This window comes from Lathamus discolor, chromosome 3 (genome assembly GCF_037157495.1).
Source record: "Lathamus discolor isolate bLatDis1 chromosome 3, bLatDis1.hap1, whole genome shotgun sequence".
Taxonomy (NCBI): Eukaryota; Metazoa; Chordata; class Aves; order Psittaciformes; family Psittacidae; genus Lathamus; species Lathamus discolor.
Window position 1 is genome coordinate 120688033 of NC_088886.1, and position 19903 is coordinate 120707935.

At 40.3% G+C, this 19903-nt stretch overlaps 1 protein-coding gene across 1 annotated transcript in view; it reads right to left on the minus strand.

Moving 5' to 3' along the window:
* The window catches only part of CCDC93 (coiled-coil domain containing 93), a 50526-nt gene extending 42384 nt beyond the window's left edge, over nt 1–8142 (minus strand). The window contains exons 1-4 of the mRNA XM_065671343.1: nt 7963–8142; nt 6670–6783; nt 4869–4963; nt 2348–2459 (exon numbers count right to left, since the gene is read on the minus strand). Coding sequence (XP_065527415.1) covers nt 2348–2459; nt 4869–4963; nt 6670–6783; nt 7963–8004 — 363 coding nt within the window. The 5' untranslated portion in view covers nt 8005–8142. The remainder of the gene's footprint in view (nt 1–2347; nt 2460–4868; nt 4964–6669; nt 6784–7962) is intronic.
* Between the last annotated feature and the right edge of the window lie 11761 nt (nt 8143–19903).

Below are 19903 nucleotides of genomic sequence, written 5' to 3' on the forward strand. Positions count from 1 at the left end.
TTGAGAAATCCAGAAGCTGATTTCTTCCCTGTTCAGAATTAATGTTTTGCCTTTCCAGAAGTAAATATGCCAAATCAGGATTTTTGATCAGGCAGGTCAGAAAATATTTCACGTTCTCACTTTAGCAGAAGAATTATTCTTCCTGTGAAAGAAATCTTGTATTTGATAAATATAACCATTCATTACCATCAAGTGACCAGGGCAAGAAATTAGCATGGGCTGTATTTTATTTTTTTGTTGTTTTTTTTTTGTTTTGTTTTTGGTTTTTTTTCTTTGTTTTGTTTTTGTCTTTTGTTTTTTGGTTGGAAATTACAAATTTAGAACTAAAAACTCACATTAACAAGATACAAACTTTCCTCCTTAGGCAGCATCAGCACAGCTTGAAAGCTGCGTAACAGTAGCACATACCACGCAACTCTATGTGGGGAGTGCAGTGAATGTGGGTTTCCTCCAAAGCCCCCTAACTAGAAGGCTACAAGAAATAGACAACAGGAAATTTTCCCACTTCTTATGAATGGGAATTTATATTAAACTTCAGCAAAATCCTTTCATAGGCAGGAGGTAAGGAAATTAGGCAGGAGGTAAGGAGATATTTGATGAAAAACAAGCTTGCTTAACAGTCTTAATTTTCCGTATTTATCAAAGTTAAACTCTGTGTGCCGATGAAAGTAAAACAAAAACATGATAATGAAGTACCAAGGATTCTCAAGATACCACATGTAACTGGAACACATCCCATGTTAGCTTAAACCTTAATAAAATGGAGAACTATGAGCATGCATATGGTCAGCTCTGGGTGCTCAACTGATACACTGTAACAGGATCACATCATAGAATTATACAACAGTTAGGGCTAGAAAGAACCTTAAGACCATCTCATTCCACAACCCCCTTGCCATGGGCAGGGACACCACACACTAAACCTTATCACCCAAGACTCTGTCCAGCCTGGCCTTGAACACTGCCAGGGATGGAGCATTCACCACTTCCTTACTGAATTCGGGTCACTGGCACTGTTCCAGTGTTTCACTACCCTTACAGTAACCTAAACTTCCCCTGTTTAAGTTTGAACCCATTACCCCTTGTCCTATCACTACAGTCCCTAATGAGGGGTCCCCCTCCAGCATTCTTGTAGGCTCCCTACAAATACTGGAGGGCTGCTATAAGGTCTCCATGCAGCCTTCTCTTCTCCAGGCTGAACAGCTCCAACTTTCTCAGCCCGTATTCATACGGGAGGTGCTCCAGTCCCCTGATCATCCTCGTGGCCCTCCTCTGGACTTGTTCCAACAGTTCCATGTCCTTTTTATGTTGAGGATACCAGAACTGCACACAATACTCCAAGTGAGGTCTCGTGAGAGCGGAGTAGAGGGGCAGGATCATCTCCTTCGACCTGCTGGTCACGCTCCTTTTGATGCGGCCCAGGATACACTTGGCTTTCTGGGCTGCGAGTGCACACTGAAGCTGGCTCATGTTCAGTTTCTCATTGGCCAACAGCCCCAAGTCCTTCTCCGCAGGGCTGCTCTGAATCTCTTCTCTGCACAACCCATAGCTGTGCCTGGGATTGCTCTGACCCAGGTGAAGGGCCTTGCACTTGGCATGGTTAAACTTCATAAGGCTGGCATCAGCCCACAAGTGTGTCAAGGTCCCTCTGGATGGCTTTCCTTCCCTCCAGCGTATCAACCAAACCACACAGCTTGGTGTCATCTGCAAACTTGCTGAGGGCGCACTCAATCCCACTGTCCATGTCAGTGACAAAGATGTTCAACAAGACTGGTCCCAACACCGATCCCTGAGGGGCACCACTCATGCGGTATCCCATTACCACTATCCTCATGGCCCTTCTCTGGAAGCTTGCTCGAACAGCTCCATGTATGTTGAGGACACCAGAACTGTACACAGTACTTCAAGTGAGGTCAGAGCAATTTACTTTTCCACCCATACAGTTTTAGAGTGATACAAATGACTATCTTCATAACTTACTCTATAGACTGCAAGATATTTGTTCTGTTTTCTAGTGTGGCAAAATGGATTATCAGATTCTGAAACAAGCTTAAATTTTAGTTTTTTTAGGCAGACATTCCATAAATGCAGAATCTGACTCCACTTCAAAAAATGTAAAGTTTGGCGTGTGTTTTTCTTAAACGTGGATCAAACAACACATAAGAATTCTATCATATGTAATGTCACTCAATTCTTTAAAAACATTCATTTAAACTACTTCTCTGTAATTATTCATTCCAAAGTTAAATAAAGAGCTGAGTAATACTACATATCTTTGTTAAGCTCTTTATGCAAAGTTTTTTTATCTTTTTTTCAGCAAGGTATTGAAACACCACAAAACTATTACCTGTACAACAGGAAATATATGAATGAAATCCAGTCCCTGGATTTGATGTGGTTCCAAACGATGAGGACACTTCATTTTTGGCAATACTGATACAATTTTTTCAGTTAAGGCACTACAATAAAACAACAAACACACACATGTATATATGCTACAACTTTGTTTTGCAAGTTGCAAATAATTTTTGCAAATACAGTTAGAAGGTTCCCTTTAGTGGCTTCCACTGTATACAGCTGTGAAAAGCAATCAAACTTCCATTTACAAAATAGATTTTAATTCTACTATATATACAGTTAGTCTCTGAAGAGGTGATTAAACCCCTAGTGATTTCATTTATAGTACTGCACACAAAATTTTAAGATCTGCATGTCTGGTGAGATAAAATACCCATGTTAGATATATCTACAAACACCTTTGTATATTATAATATATGCATACATGAAGAGACACTAGCTTTAAGAACAGTTCTACTAAGTAAATGATATGCACTCGAAGAAAGTCCAGAATCAAACAAAGGACTTAAAAATTTGTCTAGCATAACTCCCCAAATATACCTTGATGTTACTACGGAAATTTTGAGGTTAAATATATATTGCACCTAAAAGCTAAATACACAGCATGCTTCACAGTTTTGAAGTGAGTAAAACTGAATTTGCTGGCAATCATCTTGCTTTACCAGCTCAAGAGCTGGATTACCCTAACACAAGGGATTCATTTACAAAACCATCAGACTGCTTTCACTGAATCCCTTATAGGTCAAGCTATTTCTCTGTTTCTTTGCTGCCAATATTGCCAAACACATTTGTAAAGCAGGTGTCAGCACAGAGGATGAGCACTTTATTGGAAAAACTAAAACTACTTTTCCATGAAAGAAAAAAATTAACTTGCCCAGTACTAAGTTCAGCGACAGTCAATACTGCCCAACGTACAACTAATACTCTGTAAGAACAAAGGCAAGCAAGACATGAGGCAGGGACCAAAGTCTAGGAACAGAGCCTGAAAAATTATACTTCTAAAGAGAAGTAAAAACCTTGATATAATTCTTACAAGGCAATAGATGCAAGATCCTCTCCTAATGTATGTTTCCATGTTTATTTCCAACCCAGCAACTAAATAATAGGACACCATCAAAATGTATTCAGAATACTACTGGGAAAACACAACCTAACTTTTCCTTATCTTGAGAACATCACAGAAGCACTGAGCCACTACCAATATAAACATTTTAAGGACATCAAAACGGCCTAAACTTCCACTCAGAACACTTTAGATTTACAAATAAATCATTGTTGCTGTTTTGGGAAAGAAGCCTGATTTTTGTTTTGCTAGTTTTGCATCCAGTTAGCTGGAAAAATAATAGAACATTTTGAGAACAACTTAACTATTTCCTACCTTGCTGTTCTTAAGGGTAACAAAGATGGCAATTACAAAAACTTGGCAATTATAAAAACCACCTTCAATCCTAGTCTGTACTTAATTCTGTGCACTTAATGCTTTATGTATTTAGTCATCTATGATGATTTAAGTGTCTTATTAGAAATCTTTATTTATAATGTGCTACAGTCTTGCCAATGCTAAATGACTTTAAAGAAAAAGGCACAGAAGGACATTCTTTAACTACATTGAGCAAACAGTTCTCTTCATGTAACTGTAACTTGACAGGCTAATCTTATTTCCTGCAAATTTTAATTATGGCTCTTTTGTCACAGAAATGCATAAGCCAATAATGTAGTTTAGAATGTATTTCCTTTCTCATCATAAACAACATTTACAACCTCCCTAATACAGGAATTAGCTATCTTATGAGCAAATTCCATGCATAAGAAATGAATCAGTCCAAGATGGTCTCATTGGGTCACCATGAGGAAGGAACTCCTCCTCAGTAACATTTTCAGAAACAGCGTCATGCTTGAAATTGTTTGCTGATGCCTACAACTACAACTCAAAGCCATAAACGAAAATCAGAAGCTATTTACACGGCAGAACTGCAGACAGAGACCTCAAGGAAGATCTTTTAATGTTGTACTCCAGTTTCCAGGAGCATGGCCTCCCTCTACCCTTTGTTTTGGCTTCGGCATCATCCTGTTGTGCCAGCACAAGCATCTATACAGCTGCATAAAGAACTGGATCCACGAACTGATTCATGTTAAAACTATATAGTGGGGTTTTTTAGTAGGTTTTAATCTGGATCAGTTCCCAATCCAGTTCTAAGTACAGCCCCACAAATACTTTCACTGCTTAGTAGGGATATAAGAACATGCAGCACAGAGGGAAACAGCACTGTCTTTTTTTGGAATAAGCTTCTTTCTGGTTCTAGAGTTTGTGGAACTACAGCCTGAGAAATGAAGAAACAAGCGCAGTGTTTTACAAAGAGGTGGTCTTGAAAAAACAGGAAACTTGGACTGAAAATCTTTTTTTATAAACAAGCAAGTATCAGCTAACTTTCCCCCCAATACCACCCACTTCTTTTCCAAGAAGAAAAAAAAAAAACAAACCGACCACACCTACCATTTAACCAACTTACATTTTTTGACCAATAGTAGAGTTTTCCTGAAACAGTAAATCAACATCAATATCAAAGCTGCAAGTAGTGATGCACCACGTCATTCCACCTACCACCTACCAAAGGACAAACAGAATAGTTCCATTTTAATTTGAAGAGGTAAAAATCAAGTACATCTTAAAGGCTTTATTTATTATAGAAACTACAGCTTAGTACTTTCTCCATCCTCAGGATTCTTACATGGAGACTAAAATACATACAGAAAGCAGACAATTGCTACATATAATACACATATACAAGAAGTAACATATATAGAAAAAACAGCAGTTAGTGATTCTAAATTCCTCTCTTACCTTTATGCTAGTTTTGACACAGTTGTCATTAAAAAATCCAAACCAATAGGTAAAACACAGCAGTATCTTAAATTACATGATCTTTAAAAAGTGACTGTATAAAAATCCTATCAAGGATCATAATTTCTGTATTCATATATTTAATTTTTATATATAACCATTGCTACTATTATTCTTTGCTTGGTAACATAAGCAACACCAAACGCTAGGCACAGTATCAACACAGCAATGAAAACCACCAGCTCTGCAGAAATTTCTATTTCAGGCACTATTCCTACAGCTACTTAGGCATATTTAAACTCCCAAGCCATTTCATCAACTTTCATAAATTACATAAATATTTAAAGACAGCCTGCATAAACATATGCAAGTTAACCTAAATGTATGCAAAGGCAATCATAGAAATAGGGATTAAAATGTGGAATAAGTTACCAACATCACACAGCAACTTAGGGTGTTTTATACAAGGTTTTGTAACACATTACCCTTCTCATCACCCTCTGCAGCAGTTAACCAGTATCCCTTTTACACTAGCATCTAGATTATTTTCAACAGCAGTTCTCATTATTGTATAGGTTGTGCATTGTCATGAAAAGGTAACTTTGCAATTGTATTTAGGCAAGTATACACCTGATGCATCCATTTCTACACATAAATGCAATAATATTACATCCTAAGGCGGTCTCGTTGGAACTACTTTGTGTCTATGCACAGCCTCCTGAACAGCTAAGGTCAGTAATGCCAAGCAGTTTGAAGAAACTAAAATTGCATTGAAAAGTACAGCTGTGCAATGATCAAAGAAATAGCAGCAAGCAGGAGAGTCTATTTCAGGGCTGCTGTAGTTCTGCGTTTTCAAACCTTGGTTCAGGAATTTCTCACAGAGTCAGCACTCAAATGATTCAGAAGTCTCTTTTCGACCTGAACTTTGCTCACTGTAAGTATCACATACTTACTTCCTTTCTAGGACAATGAAAGGTTAACGTACATAACATTCTAAAGATATGTAAAACCAGCCCAAAAATAATCTCACTGGGCTAACTGTTCCATTCTTAAACAGACCTCTCAAGACAAGTATTTCCTCATTTCTTACTAATATGTCTTTTTAAAATTACATTCTATCTCCAATTATCAAGTCTTTCTAGCTATTATAACTGGAACTGAGAGAGGGGCAAAACTCCCCATATACGACTATACCTTAGGCCATGACACCCACAAAAAGCCACATCAGCAACTAGTTGCATCCAGTTGTCTCCTTCAAAACAGGCCTTGTTACACAAAATTGTTTTTCAGACTGAGGAGTTCCCATCTGTCTGAAACTGGGTCATTTGCAGAACTATTTAGATAGGAAAGCCACTTATGTTGCAAGCATCTTCTTCTTTAAAGTCACCCAGAACTGCTAAACTACCCAGCAAAAAACGTCTAATCCTCATACACTCAGAAAACTAAAAGAAATATTGCACTAGTCTCACCTTATCAAAGGGTGATAACCCTTTGATTCTGGCTCGAAAATACCCAGCGGCCACCAACAGTTCCAAAATTTCAGTCAACTTGATGTTTTGTTCCTCATCTTCTCTCGTTTCAACCTGACAAATGAACAACAGAACACTAATTCACTGTTTCTCTTTCATTCTTTCCATTAATATTTTCCAAACTTTATCTTAACACAAACCATACATCACAGAAAAACTTGACTTCCATTAGCAACTGGGTTGTTAATTTGAAAGATGTTAAAGAAATAGGCAATGCATTTCTACATTGATTTAACAACACTTTTTTTCACCCAGTTAAATACCTTAATCTGCTTATGCTGTTCAAAATCTTGGTCTACTGCTTGCCTCCAGCTAGACAGCTGCTATTGTTACAAGAGTTACTCACTTTTTCGCACACTTGTTTCAATTTCAGGGTTCACAAAATCATACACCTTAATTTAACACTTCTATAACATTTTTATAAAAACATGAGGAGAAGCTCATGTGGAATTCCACTTTTTGGGTAATGCAATTTTAAGCACAGTGCAGCAGTAACAAAAAAAGTAAACTCTTGATGAGCAGCCTGGCCAGTTTCAGTGCTCCAGAGCCTTATCAGTGCAGCAAGCCTGTAAAAGCACTTTTGTCCCCAAGTTACAGGATGAAACCCTACAGCTCCAAGAATATATACGATTTACTAGAGGCACAGAGCACCCAAACACCTCAGACCCAGGCAAGAGAGACATCTAACAGGGCTTCAGGTCCCCTCCGAGGCTGCAGGGATGCGCGCATACACACACACACACACACACACACACACACACACACAGACCGCCACAGACACACACCACCATCCTCTTCCCCCAAATCTTTTCGACAGCCTCCTCCTCCTCTCTCTCCCTCCCTCCCTCGGAAACATGTAAAACCTCGCAAGAAGAGGGGACAAGGAAACGCCATGGTGCGCCAGAAGTGACCAACACAGGCGCTGCCCGCAGCCCCAGAGCCCCCCCCGGGCACGGGGCGCACAGGCGCCCGGCTCCCCACGCCCCGCAGGACCGCCCTCACGGGGCCGCGGGCCGCCCGCGCGGTGGGCCGAGCCCGCTCGATAGCCATGACCCCCGGGTTCCCGGCACAGCCCCCGCCGGCGGGAAGGCGAAGAAGGGAAGGAGCAGGCAGGGAGTCCGGGGAAGCCAGTGCACCGAGGCCGGAGAGGCAGCGGGCGGCCGCGCCTCGCCAACGCTGCTCAGCCTAACGGCGGGGGGGGAGAGGAGGCTGGGGGAAAGGCCGGTACGGTACCTCCTGGGGAGCCTGGTACTCCTGTCCCCTGGGGACGACCATCGCCCTCCGCCTCCAGCAGCCTGCGCCCGGCCGCTCAGCCTGTCACGTCCGCTTCCCCCCTACCGCCGCCGCCGCAACGCCCGGGCGAAGAGGTGTTCCCAGCTGGCGGCTGCCGGGTTCCCCCGCCCCCGCTCAATGGTTCGCCCGCACCCTCCCTGCGTACAAGCGCATCCGGGCCGTGCCATTCACGGCCAAAGGGGTGTGGGGGAAGGAGGGCGGGGGCTGCGCGGCTCCCTGGCGGCTCATGTGACTGACTGCATGAAGCGTAACAGCCGGAGAGCCGTCCCGCCCTCGCTCGCCAGTGCCCGCGGGCGGCGCCCCTGGGCGCTCTGCGGGTACCCCGGTGCCCAGGGCTGCGCCTGGGCCGCGGTGGCCGCGTCCGCGCACGGCCTCTTCCCGCCCTGCGCGCACCCGCTGGTCCCGGGCGCTTCTGTTCTGCTGGTGGTCGCCCGTCCTTCTTTCATCTGTTGAAGGGGACCGAGGCCTCTCACTGGCATGCAGAAGAAGCTACTGAGTGCTCTATGACCTGAGAGATCAGCCTCGTGACCCACAGGGTGCTGACGCTCCTCCATAGCTCCTGGGTTTCGTTTGATCGCCTAGCAGCTGAGGGGGATTAACTGCGTCTCTGTCCCGCACACAGATCCCATGCTCAGGACCCTTTGCGCCCCCTTAACATGGTTCTACCTCAGCCTTGGCGCAGCAAGCGTGTTTTGGGGCCCAAGTATGAGCGAAGCGCTGTTGGGAAGGTGAGCACCTGTTAGCCTTCAGGGACCACTTAATGCTGGAGCCTGTCCTCCCATCGCATGTTCACCAGCACTAGCAAGCCCTACAGCATGATGGGTGTTCATTGGTAGTGCCAGTGTTAGGAAGGGATGTCTGTGCCCAGACACCATTTGGCCACTAACACCTGTAAAATTACACCAGTGCACAAGGATTTATTGGGTGATCAGTCTGGTAGTGAACTAATCCACAGCTTGGCAGCAGGGTAAACTTTCTTGTTGATGACAGCTTTGGAAATACCTGACAGAGGTCTCTTTTCACACCTGCCCCATGTGTTCCATTTCTAGGCTCCTGGCCGTGCACAGAGCATTATAAAAAAATAAACTGTGTAAGGCTGTGGCTGGAAACTGATCTCAGAGTGGTGAAGAAACAAGCCATGCAAGAGCGTTGTTTCCATCCGTTGAAGGGCAGCGGAGCATACCCGAGCCAGTCCACACCAACTGCCGCCCTGACAGAGTAATCAAAACAATAATAATAAAAGCAAAAATATGCCAGGCTGGCCCAGGCTGTGTACTGGTGTAACGACAGGCCACGTCTTAATTAGAGTTGCAGAAAACTTACGCTGCCCCACAGGCTAACATGCTCACCAGAGCAATACTGCATTCTGCTCTTTGTCTGCCTTCTCACAAGGAACTGTATGGCTCTAATTTGATTGTCATGCAGAGGGAGACTCAAACAAGGAAATAAAAAACAGGAACAAGAAGAAGGGTTGAAACAGAAGAGTGTTAGAAGGGATGTGTGTGACCTTCAGACGCAGTGGCCAGCACAGGTTATAAGATAACTACTGAAAAGAAACATCAACTTGTAAAAACGCTTCCTGAGTCATGATGTGGTCATAAGACTCTTTTTCAAAGCAACACACTAAAGAAAAAGGGTAAATAAAAAGCCAAGGGTAGTATAAACTAGGGGCTTTAAGTAGTAACGGAGTATTAGACAAGGTTTGAAATAATATACTTGCAGAAATGTAATAGGTTCTTTTAATTTGCTTTCTGTCTATGCGACCACAAGGAGTGGAAACATTTTTCTCCTTTACAGTGAAGACTTGAATGTTCCTTCACCTGGTACATGGTTAGGAAATGAAAAGGAAAGGCAGGAAAATAAGAAAAAAAAATGTATCTGTTACCATTGCAACTCATATTTGATGACTTGAACCTCAAATCATTGCTTCCCAATACCTAATTGTTATGCAGATTCACCCTGTTATCCAGACAGAGCCATTGTCCCCTATGACATTCAGATAATCAATTTTCTAAATACCAATTAGGTTTAAAAACAGTCCCAAGAGGGGTACCATCTAAAAAAGAAAATCCTCCCTTCCTTCAGATGTTCAGATTTTGTGCTTGTAAATCTCTAGCAGGTTCAGCTTTTCCTTTCCCTGTTCTGTTTTGATCTGTGAAGGTAAGCAAGCTCTGGTTCTTGGTACAGCTGCTTTGAACAATCCTGTCTTGACTTTTGAATTTAATTAATCTTGACCCCATGAGGCTGGGCTAAAGAGCTTCCTCCCTTTTATTATAGCCACATGATTTATTTAGCTGTTCAGCCTGGACTTCTGACAGCATCAGACTTGGTCACAACTGAAAATAGGTTTCAGTGTATCTTTTAGCACATACTTGGTTTTTCTTGTAACAAGAATTAAGACAAGAGATGCAGTTAAAACAGCAACAGCAAGGGCTTCACCCTTTGTTGGGCAGGCACAGTTAGATAAATAAATATACAGACTTTAGTAATTTCCCAGTGTTTCTATGCTGAGAAGGTCTAAAAGAATTTATTTCCATAAATTCTGCATGATAGATTAAGTATAGCTCCCTCTGCAATGGTCCTTTGTACAGCATCTTTTTGTTAGGGCTAAACATTCCTTATGTATACCATAAAACGAAGTGTCATGGATAGATCTTGGGAGTAAATGGAAAGAATCCCACTGAATGCATTGGACTATGGACCTCAGTAATGCCATGACTGCATCTTCTGAGTTGTATGCCCAGTTACATGAGAAGCTGAAGCCAGCTGTAGGGGACTGAACCCAGTTCCACAATCAGTTTCAGTTTTTGCATTATTTTCTGCAGCTCATCTACTGGACAAGCTCTGTTTTCAACCTGTTTTGTTGTCTGGCAGCTCCAGCACAGAGATCACTTCCTGATCCCTAATGAAATGACTTGTGCCATGAAAGTTTCCATCTATATTTCTGGAATTAGCAATACTGCCAGGAGCCATATCATCCTCTGTGTACATTTATTCTTTTTTTTTTTAGTTGTTGTCTTGATCATATCCCTTCTCTTTACAGTTAGTCAGCTACTCCTGATCTGTTGTTTGAGATGTAGCAGATACAAGGAACCATTCAGTAGGCAACTGCAAATTCCCAGTTATCATCACTGGAAGTGAGACTGTGCACTGTGAAATGAAAAAGTCACAGACCTGTTACAGTAGCCATTGTGCTAGAGGCTGCAGCAGAATGTTGCATCCCATCAAACAGACTGATATATTTTGCAAGGTATAGTGCCATTTCAGCAATAACATCTAATGTTAAATAATGATTTTTTAAACATGCCCACTATCACATCCATTGATGACATCTGGAAAGTACAGCCTCACAAAGATCCTGTTCAGTCTCACCTCTGAATGATTCCTATTCGCAGCAGTTAATAGTTTAAAACATTCAGGGAGACAGGAAGACATTTTTCTTGAAAATTTTGTGTAATTTTTAGTATTTTTTTATTGAGATTGGCAATGAATATTTTTGGCTCACTCACCAAGCTGTTAGTTTATCCCAACCGTACACAAGGCAAGCACGAGTAAAACAGGAGGGAGTAATGGATGAAAAACCGGAAGAAGCTCCTGTTCATGGTCACCTTCCTGGTGATGTAGTTAGCAGATGGCCAAGCGATAGTTCCTTTTTAAGCAGGAAGAAAAGGGAAAATTTTATGGCCTGTGGAATTTCTAGAGGATAATACAGTCCAATAGTGAAAATGCTGATGTTCTCTTAAAAAAACCCAAACAACCCAACAAACACATCATGGTCTATATGACAGAAGTTGACAAAATTGGTGGCTGGTCCTCTCTACAGTTTCATCTGTGCAAGCTCTTTCATAGCAGTCTGTCTGAAGAATAAGAGAATGTTATAACTAAGTGATTAATACTGAAGTTTTTACCAGACTTGTTTCTCTTTTGGTCACATCCCTCAAAGACTGGGGTCAGAATATGCAACTAACTAGACATTTGGGATACTTCAACTTTTGAGAAACTTTACAATGAACTTGCTTTTCAGAGAGCGCCTACTGTGCCCAATTTGAAAATCAGGCAGCTGAGGAGTTTCTCAGTTTCTACATGGGTACACGTTGCAAAGTCCAGTTAAGGACAGGCGCAGTATGCCTTGACACAGATTAATGACTCATAGCAAAGTCTGTTTGGGACAGTGTCATTACACAATCTCTTCTGAAAGTCTTGGGTCATCTGTAGCTGTCACAGTCAAGAAAAATTAATCTATGGGAGAATAAAGTGCTTTTTTCTGACATATCATCCACAGAACAATTAAGTAAGACTGAGTCATCAGGTCTTTACCTAAGAAGATACAAAGAAAATGAGAACAGTTGCAATTTAAGTGCGTTACGCAGTCCTCAATTTGGGCCAGGATATTAAATTTGACATTGCAGCTGTGAATGTGATGTTGCACTGGGAAGAATTTTTTTTTAATTTTGATTTTATATTTAGACTGGGCAAATCTGATTTGGAATTGTTGGAAAACAAAAAGCTCAGGAATTTAAAATATACTTTTAAAAGGTAAAATTTTCCCAACAGAATCACACTTTAAAATTTATGTGGTGTTCAAAGATTAAAAGTAGAGAGGTTGTTGGATTGCTGGCTGTCTTGGAACAAATCCTTAAAAAGGGGCAGAGAGGCATGTATTTTCTCTGTGCCTTTCTTAGGCAAAATATATGGATTTAGACTTTACCTTCTTTGTGTTGTAATAGTATGGCACATGCTCCACTTAAAATAGTTGTTAAGAATGAACAGTTCTGTGACAGAGTCAGATAATCTAAAACAGTAACGGACTTCTCACAGGTACACCTCACTCCCAAGAGAAAGAAAATCTCAAGTGAAGGAGTTTCTTTGACTTTTTCTTTCACGTCAATTTTTGTGAAAGAGAATTTAAAAGGCACAGAAGTAGTAAGACGAGCAAGAGAAACTATCAGTGATACAGAGGTAGAAAGTACAGAAAGGTAGAGATACAAGATGAACACTTGAAGTGTAACCTTGAAGAGAGCTAAGCAAAAGGAAAATAGGCTGAAGGCTGAGTGGAAAGGTATGTGAAGTACGGAACAAAGACATTTCCACTTACTTGATTTCTGTTTTATTCCAGTAAACAGGACTTCACCATTTCTGTGAATTACAATCACTGCATCAACAATTTAACTTTAGAATAATCTGCAGCCTTTTGTGATGAAAAGGTTTGGATGAAAAATACTAACTTTTATAAATCATCTATCATCTTCCTATACTAGTTTCTCATTATGGTACTAATAACAAACTTTTAAGATATCCAAGACCACTCATAAGCTGCTCTACCATGCAGCTTGCCTGCAGAAAAAAAATTAGCTGTATATTTTCTGAGTAAACATCAAGTTTAACTTGAGTAATTTAAAAGTGTATATGTGATTTGAAATGAAACAGTTTCACAGAATATTATTTTTCAGGAATTTTAGCCTGACTGCCACTTAACCCTAAATGAAGAGCAAACTTTGCTACTGTTCACTCTACTCCCTCCATCTTCAGACTACTTTTTAAGCAGTAGACTCTGGCATAATCCAGAACTGCCACTAGAAAAATCTATCTTTTTAAGAATAAAGTCTTGCAAAGGCCCTTTGACAAATGGTGGAAGAGCACCATCTGGTGACATCAGGCGCATCATTATATACTGCTGCCATTAGAAAATATATTCATGATATATACAGCCTGCATTTTGGAAAACCTGTCTGAATGTGTTTTAAAATGTTTTAATTCATTATTCAGTTGTGCATAGGAGTACAGGAGTGAACTTCCTGAAAACAAATCTGAGCTGACAGTGACCCTATCTCTACTGTCCCTTCAATCGCTGAGAAGTTCTTGTAATTTGAATCAGACATTTTCTGAATTAAGGCAATTTTTTTTCTTTTTTTTTTTTTCCTTCTTTTTTTTTTTTTTTTTTTTTTTTTTTTTCTTTTTAGAGGCTTAGGAGCAGATTTTATGGGCACCAGGAAATGCAGTCTCAAGTTTTATTGCATTGGACCTTTCAAGGTTTTTCTGTGTGTGATCCAAGTATTATCTTACAGTGTTAGAGAAACTTGGCTTAGCTGTCTTTTCAGAGATTTTCTTTTTCCACAGAAACAATTATTAAAAAAATGAATTACCTTTTGCCATTCTAGCTATTCAGAAGGAAAAAGGATGAATCTTAACCTGACTGTTATTTGCAAATCATAGCTAATTTCAGCACAAATTGAACCTGAATATGGTAACAAATAAATGATTTTTCTGAATATGTTCTTTTTTCATAATGATGATGGCACCCATTTTATGACAGTTCAATGGCAAGTTCATGTGAGTTTAGTTAGGAATTATTAAAAGCAGTTAGAAAACACTTTCTGGAATTTTAGACGGCACAGAACTATTTTTCTATGGCTGTGGTTTGTGCAGGCTAGCTCTCTCATGCTTCAAAAGCTGTGCAAAACACTTAAACCTCAGGGAACCTTGCCAAAAATTAGATAAAGGTCAAGAATGTGAGAACCATAGAAGTTATTAAGTGTTACATGGGACTCAAATGTACAGTTCATGAAAAACGTGGTTATATAATTACCAACTTATTTTTAAATTTATCATATGAACTTGGTCCACATGTTGAGTTAATCTTTTATTTAATAAGATAATAAAACATTACATCTTCAAAGTGGAAAGCTGAAAATTGGAATGTCACCTATCATAAAACTGTGCAGCATGGCCGAATAAGTCTTCACATGGTGTATGGTGATTATCCTGAAAGAAAAGTGGTATGTCCTGCTTCCTCCTACCACCTCCCACCACTTCAGCCTGTGATGCCATCTAGAAGCATTAAGTTTGTTTCAATATTGAACACACCGTAGTACGAACACCCAACTGGTAAGTCCACTGTTTTGTACAGTGAGCAATATTGAGGAAGGTTGCAGTAGCTGTTGAGTTGGAGAAAAATCAATCATACTAAATGATGACTTAGAAAAGAGGTCCATTGCTGCCCAAAAGAATGAGGGAGCTTTAGCTTCCAATTTGTACAAGACTTCTAAAGCTTCTTAGAGGGGAAGAAGTCAAAAACAGAAAGCAAGAGAGACACAAGTCTAGAAGACCCAGATTCTAGCTCAGTTGTTAAAAAGCCACCTTGTAGGGCTACATTCACAGTGAAGGTTCATCACATTCAGTGCTCTCTGCAGCTTGGAAGAAGCTCTTGTGCAGAGACAATAGCAGGCTAAATAGATTGATTCATGATAGCTTTCTGTCCTTTCTAACAGAAAGACCAGATGCCCATTGTGACCAGAAAGGTGTGTATTGTTTACAACTGAGAGGCAACTTCAATGGGGGTTCTTGCTTCTAGAATCAGATATCTGAAGTTCAGTCTTGCAAAGACCTAATATGAGATACCAGAAGGGGAAGATTCCTCCTTGGCAGGTTTATGTGTTCCGGACAAGATTATTTCCCTTTCTGTGTGCCACAGAGTGATACCATTACCATTACCTTCTGCATATGTCAGTCACGTGGCAACTTGGTTTGGAAACAGCCATAGATTGATGATCTCTTTATATTGCATATCCTGCTTAGCTGCAATCTTAAAGGTATAATACCAGCTATCAGTGCTGCTTGTTTTTTTCTTTTTTTCCTTCACAATTGTTATCACAAAGGAATTAACTGGTTTGAGCTTGGATCTCTTTGAATCTGTTTTGATGCTAATTAAAGGATGGGCCATTTAAAAAAGAAACCTCTTGGGATTAGTATCAGTGTTATTAAACAATGGACATTAAAAATTCAGTATCTATAAATAATGTAATCAACTTAAATCAGGCGATTTAATATATCTAAATCATATATCAATATGAAGTTTTTTTCTATCTGCTTTTGGGGGGGGGGGGGGTTGCACCCTTGGAGATTTTTTTCTCCAGCAACCACAAAATGAAGAAAACCTTTCTTGTTTGTTCCTTAATTAAAACAGAGACTTTCATCTAATCTCTTGATTCTGGGAGCTGGGCTTTAAACAAACATCATATATTGCAAGGCCTGTAATAAAAATGAAGAGAATTGGCAATGCCTTATTACACAGCTTCACATCCTTTGTGCAGGGCCACTTAGGACAAAGATTTACCTCTAAGGTTGTTAGCATTTTTCTTATCAGTCAACTCAAAAGCAGCAGTTTGGCTGACTCCAGTGACTGTGTTGAATTTTTTAATAGTTCAAGGCTAATGAGGTCTTTTTGTTGTAGAATTCTCCCAGCAATTTCTCCACTGTCTCCAGTAGTTCATATTCTTGTGCATTTGAAAGGCTGGAAGTAATATGTTTGGAGTTATAGTGCATATCCCCAAAGCATGCTCTTTTATCAGTGACTATGCCTTCTAGAAACTGAAGATGAAAGGGGATGACTTACTAACTTCCAGGACTTTTGAAATTAGGAGAAAAGTTCCTACAAGTACACAAACACCTGGGCTATGCCATACACTGTCCAGTAGAGTTGGTTCAGAATGGTTATTAAAATCACTACTCATTCACAAAGCAAGTATTAAAAGCTCCAGCAAGCTCCGCTTCCCACTGCTGCCACCTTCTTTCTTGGGATTGGTGTTACTTTTGCTTAGTATATATAAGAAGTAGATGTTCAACTACCTCTTTTCTCCTAAATCTGCTTCAATGTAGGGAGTATAACCTCTTCCATCTTCCTGTCACCTGGCCCTGCTTTTAGAACTCATCAATACTCCTTTAGCACTGTACCCCTGGCTGTGATGACCTGCGGTTGCAGAGGCATGTTGCTTCTCTTATACAGACTTTTTGTAAACTAGAATGCCACCCTATAAAACTGTCCATTCCCCAAAGGTGGACTTAGAAGATATTACTTCACTTTAGGAAGCCTAGGGGTGGTGGGAAGCTGAGCAGCAAGCACTGAGCACTGCTACACATTAGCAGTTCAGCACAGTTCATGTGGAACAGCAATGACTGAATCCAGTAACTGCTTCGAAGGGGGAGATGCAGCTGCCTTCTTTAATTCAGGGACTGTAACTTCCACAGAGTGAATAATTAACCTTTTGCCTTGACTATTGTTCTACTGAGCTTAAAGCCACTTCTCTGTTTCCACCTCTCCTGGCTAGACTCTCTCACAGTTCTTTTTCTACTGCAGATTTAAAGAAAAATCTGACAATGTGTATTCTTTTTCATCAGTCTCTGCTTCCCTAGCTGGCTGCCTTGTAGTCAGTCCTTTTGCTATATTTCACACTTTGTACAGAAGAAAAAAAATGTGCAATTTTTTGATTTAAAAAGTAGGATGAAATGAGCTGCATATGCTCTTATCAGAACATCACATCAGGATTCACCTGCCTTTATGTCTGGAAGTGTATATGAAGTGAAGCAGCATGCTTCATAGTTGCTCAGAGAAAACAGGTCTGTGCTGATCTGTGAGAGAGAAAAAGCCAAGTCTGCTCTGGAAGTTCCAAAGTGAGATGGCAATCAGTGGCTCAGATGCCATGCAGTAAGACAGAAGTCTTACTGCCAGTGATTTCCCATGAACTTGCCAGCAGAGGCAGAATTTCAAGTGTTGAGCCAGATCTGAAGAGATGCTGGTTTGTGAAAGTCTACCTGCAAATATGCTGGGTGGTTGTGCAAAAGAGTGGTGCATGTTCACAGGAGAAACTCCACTTGGTTCACAGGAGAAACCAAAGAAAAGAAGAAATGCATGGTGAAAGAGTTAGAGTCAGAACAGTTATTTTAAACTTATGGAGACAAAAATTAAGAAACACCCCCGTATCTCTGACCTTTTTTCCTTGGTCAGCTCTAGACCAACCTCTTTCCAAAAGGTTTTACTTAACTCTTTCAAGAGCATTTTGTTCCATGTCTCATACAAAGGTTTTTCAGATGATCTGGACATGAGTATGACTGTTAATACATTCTGACCAGCAGAACGTACTCTGGTGCTAACAGGTAACCCGATGCTGGATAATATTTTTTTTCATGCAAATCTAGTTGCCCTGATAGTTGCATGTTGACAATTTCATTCTGATGCTTCTTCACTAAATTCCGTATCAAATTCACTCCATTTATAAGGCAAAATAAGATTTTTCTAACTGCCAGGCCTGCACTTAACAGAGTATCTGAAAATTGAGCTACATTTTTTCACAGCCATATAGTTTGTAATTTAACTTTGATAGCAACAGATGTTCTGTGATTAGGACTGAACTGCAATTTTATTGCTAGGGCATAAGAGGAGATAGACTGTATCTTGCTTTTTCTACCACTATATTGATTATCAAGCCTTTTAGTAATTAAAAAAAATAAATCAGAAAAGCAAGGAGATTGTCGGTGTTGCTGTGGGGAAAGAGTTAATACTATAGTAGTAACCTGTTTCTGACAAGAGCCTATCCCTGACACTGCAGAATAAAAATATACTGTTTGTAACAAATGTATATAACTTGTATAATATCATTTACATTTCAAGGCCATCAGATGAATTATCTAAACACAGTATTTAGGTTAATCTTCAAGTAGCCCTTTAGTAGTAGTATTTTTGCTGAAAGCCTCAGCCAGAGCTTACTGAGGCTCCAGCCTCAGTAAGGCTTTTTACTCCAGTAATCCCTTTACTCCAGTAAAGGTTTCTGTTGCTTTATACTGAATTAGGCCAAAGATTTAAGTCATTCAGTCAAAGCTGGATAAACGTACATAGGAAGTAATGGAAAATATCATGCATTTACATATTTCCTATCTCTAACTGCACCCATCAGTAGTAGAATATATCCCACTTTTAACATCTTTTCCATATAAAAACTCTACTTTTTTTTTTTTTTTTTTCAATTCGTAGACTTCATGTATAGCCTTGCTTTTTTTGTGGGTGCAACCTATTACCCATACTAAGTGTACTTCTATTTGTTAAATAAAGTGAAAATGCCAGCATCAAGAAATTGGACTGGAAGGAACTATCTGACATATTGAATGACAAGAGCTGATGGCCCATCTGGTCCGGTCCTCTCTTCCTAATAAACTGCTGGTGCTTCCATTGCACAGAATGAGAGCTGTTATAATTACTGTTTACTTTTTGAGTTGTTTTTCTAAGCGAGGTGGAAAAGATGGGATTTTTCAGGATCTATCTGAAAGAACACAGGGCAATGGTGCTGTGAAAAGGAGCATGAGGAATGCTTTCTCTCTAGACCAAAAGAGGGAAGAAGATGTAGAAGAGAAAACATGCACAAAGAATGATGGCATTAGTTAGGTCCGTGTTGCTGGAGTCTTCACAAGATGTGAGGGTGATAAAATGCTCCTTTGGGCAGGGTGTAAGCATGCACACAATAGCATCAAGGAGCAGTCTATACTTCCTTTGGCTTCCTTAGGGTTTAGAAGTAACACAGCATCTCCTAGTCTACTGGAAGAACTCCTGCCAATGGTAGTGGCACCATAGTGTCCTGTAGAACACAAGACTTACGGTCAAATATTTCCTTCATGCCCTTTACAGCACAATCAAATGTAGAAGAGTTAGAAGTGATATGGCAATCCATACCTGGGCACATCACAGATACGTCCTGGGCCTGCAGTACAGCTTCCCTTCTTTAACAGCAGATGGCAGTGAAGTAAAACAAATGGTGGCAATAACTCGAGAAAATGTGTTCTGCCTGCTGCATGGGGTTGCTGCAGAGGGCTCACAGAGCTCCGTGCATATTCAGACAGTGCAGGGTTCATTTCCAGAGCCCAGATCACCCGTGGCACGTTCAGGTAGCAGAAAATATTAATTTATCCATAGTTGTTTGTAATCCAAGTCGTGTTTATTTTGTTTGTGATGTTTCTGGTTATAGAAACAGGAGAACAGAGAGAATCTGTTACCATTTCTTTCTAACATCCATATTTAAAACCTATGCATAGCTGAACAGATGAGGATGAAGCTCAG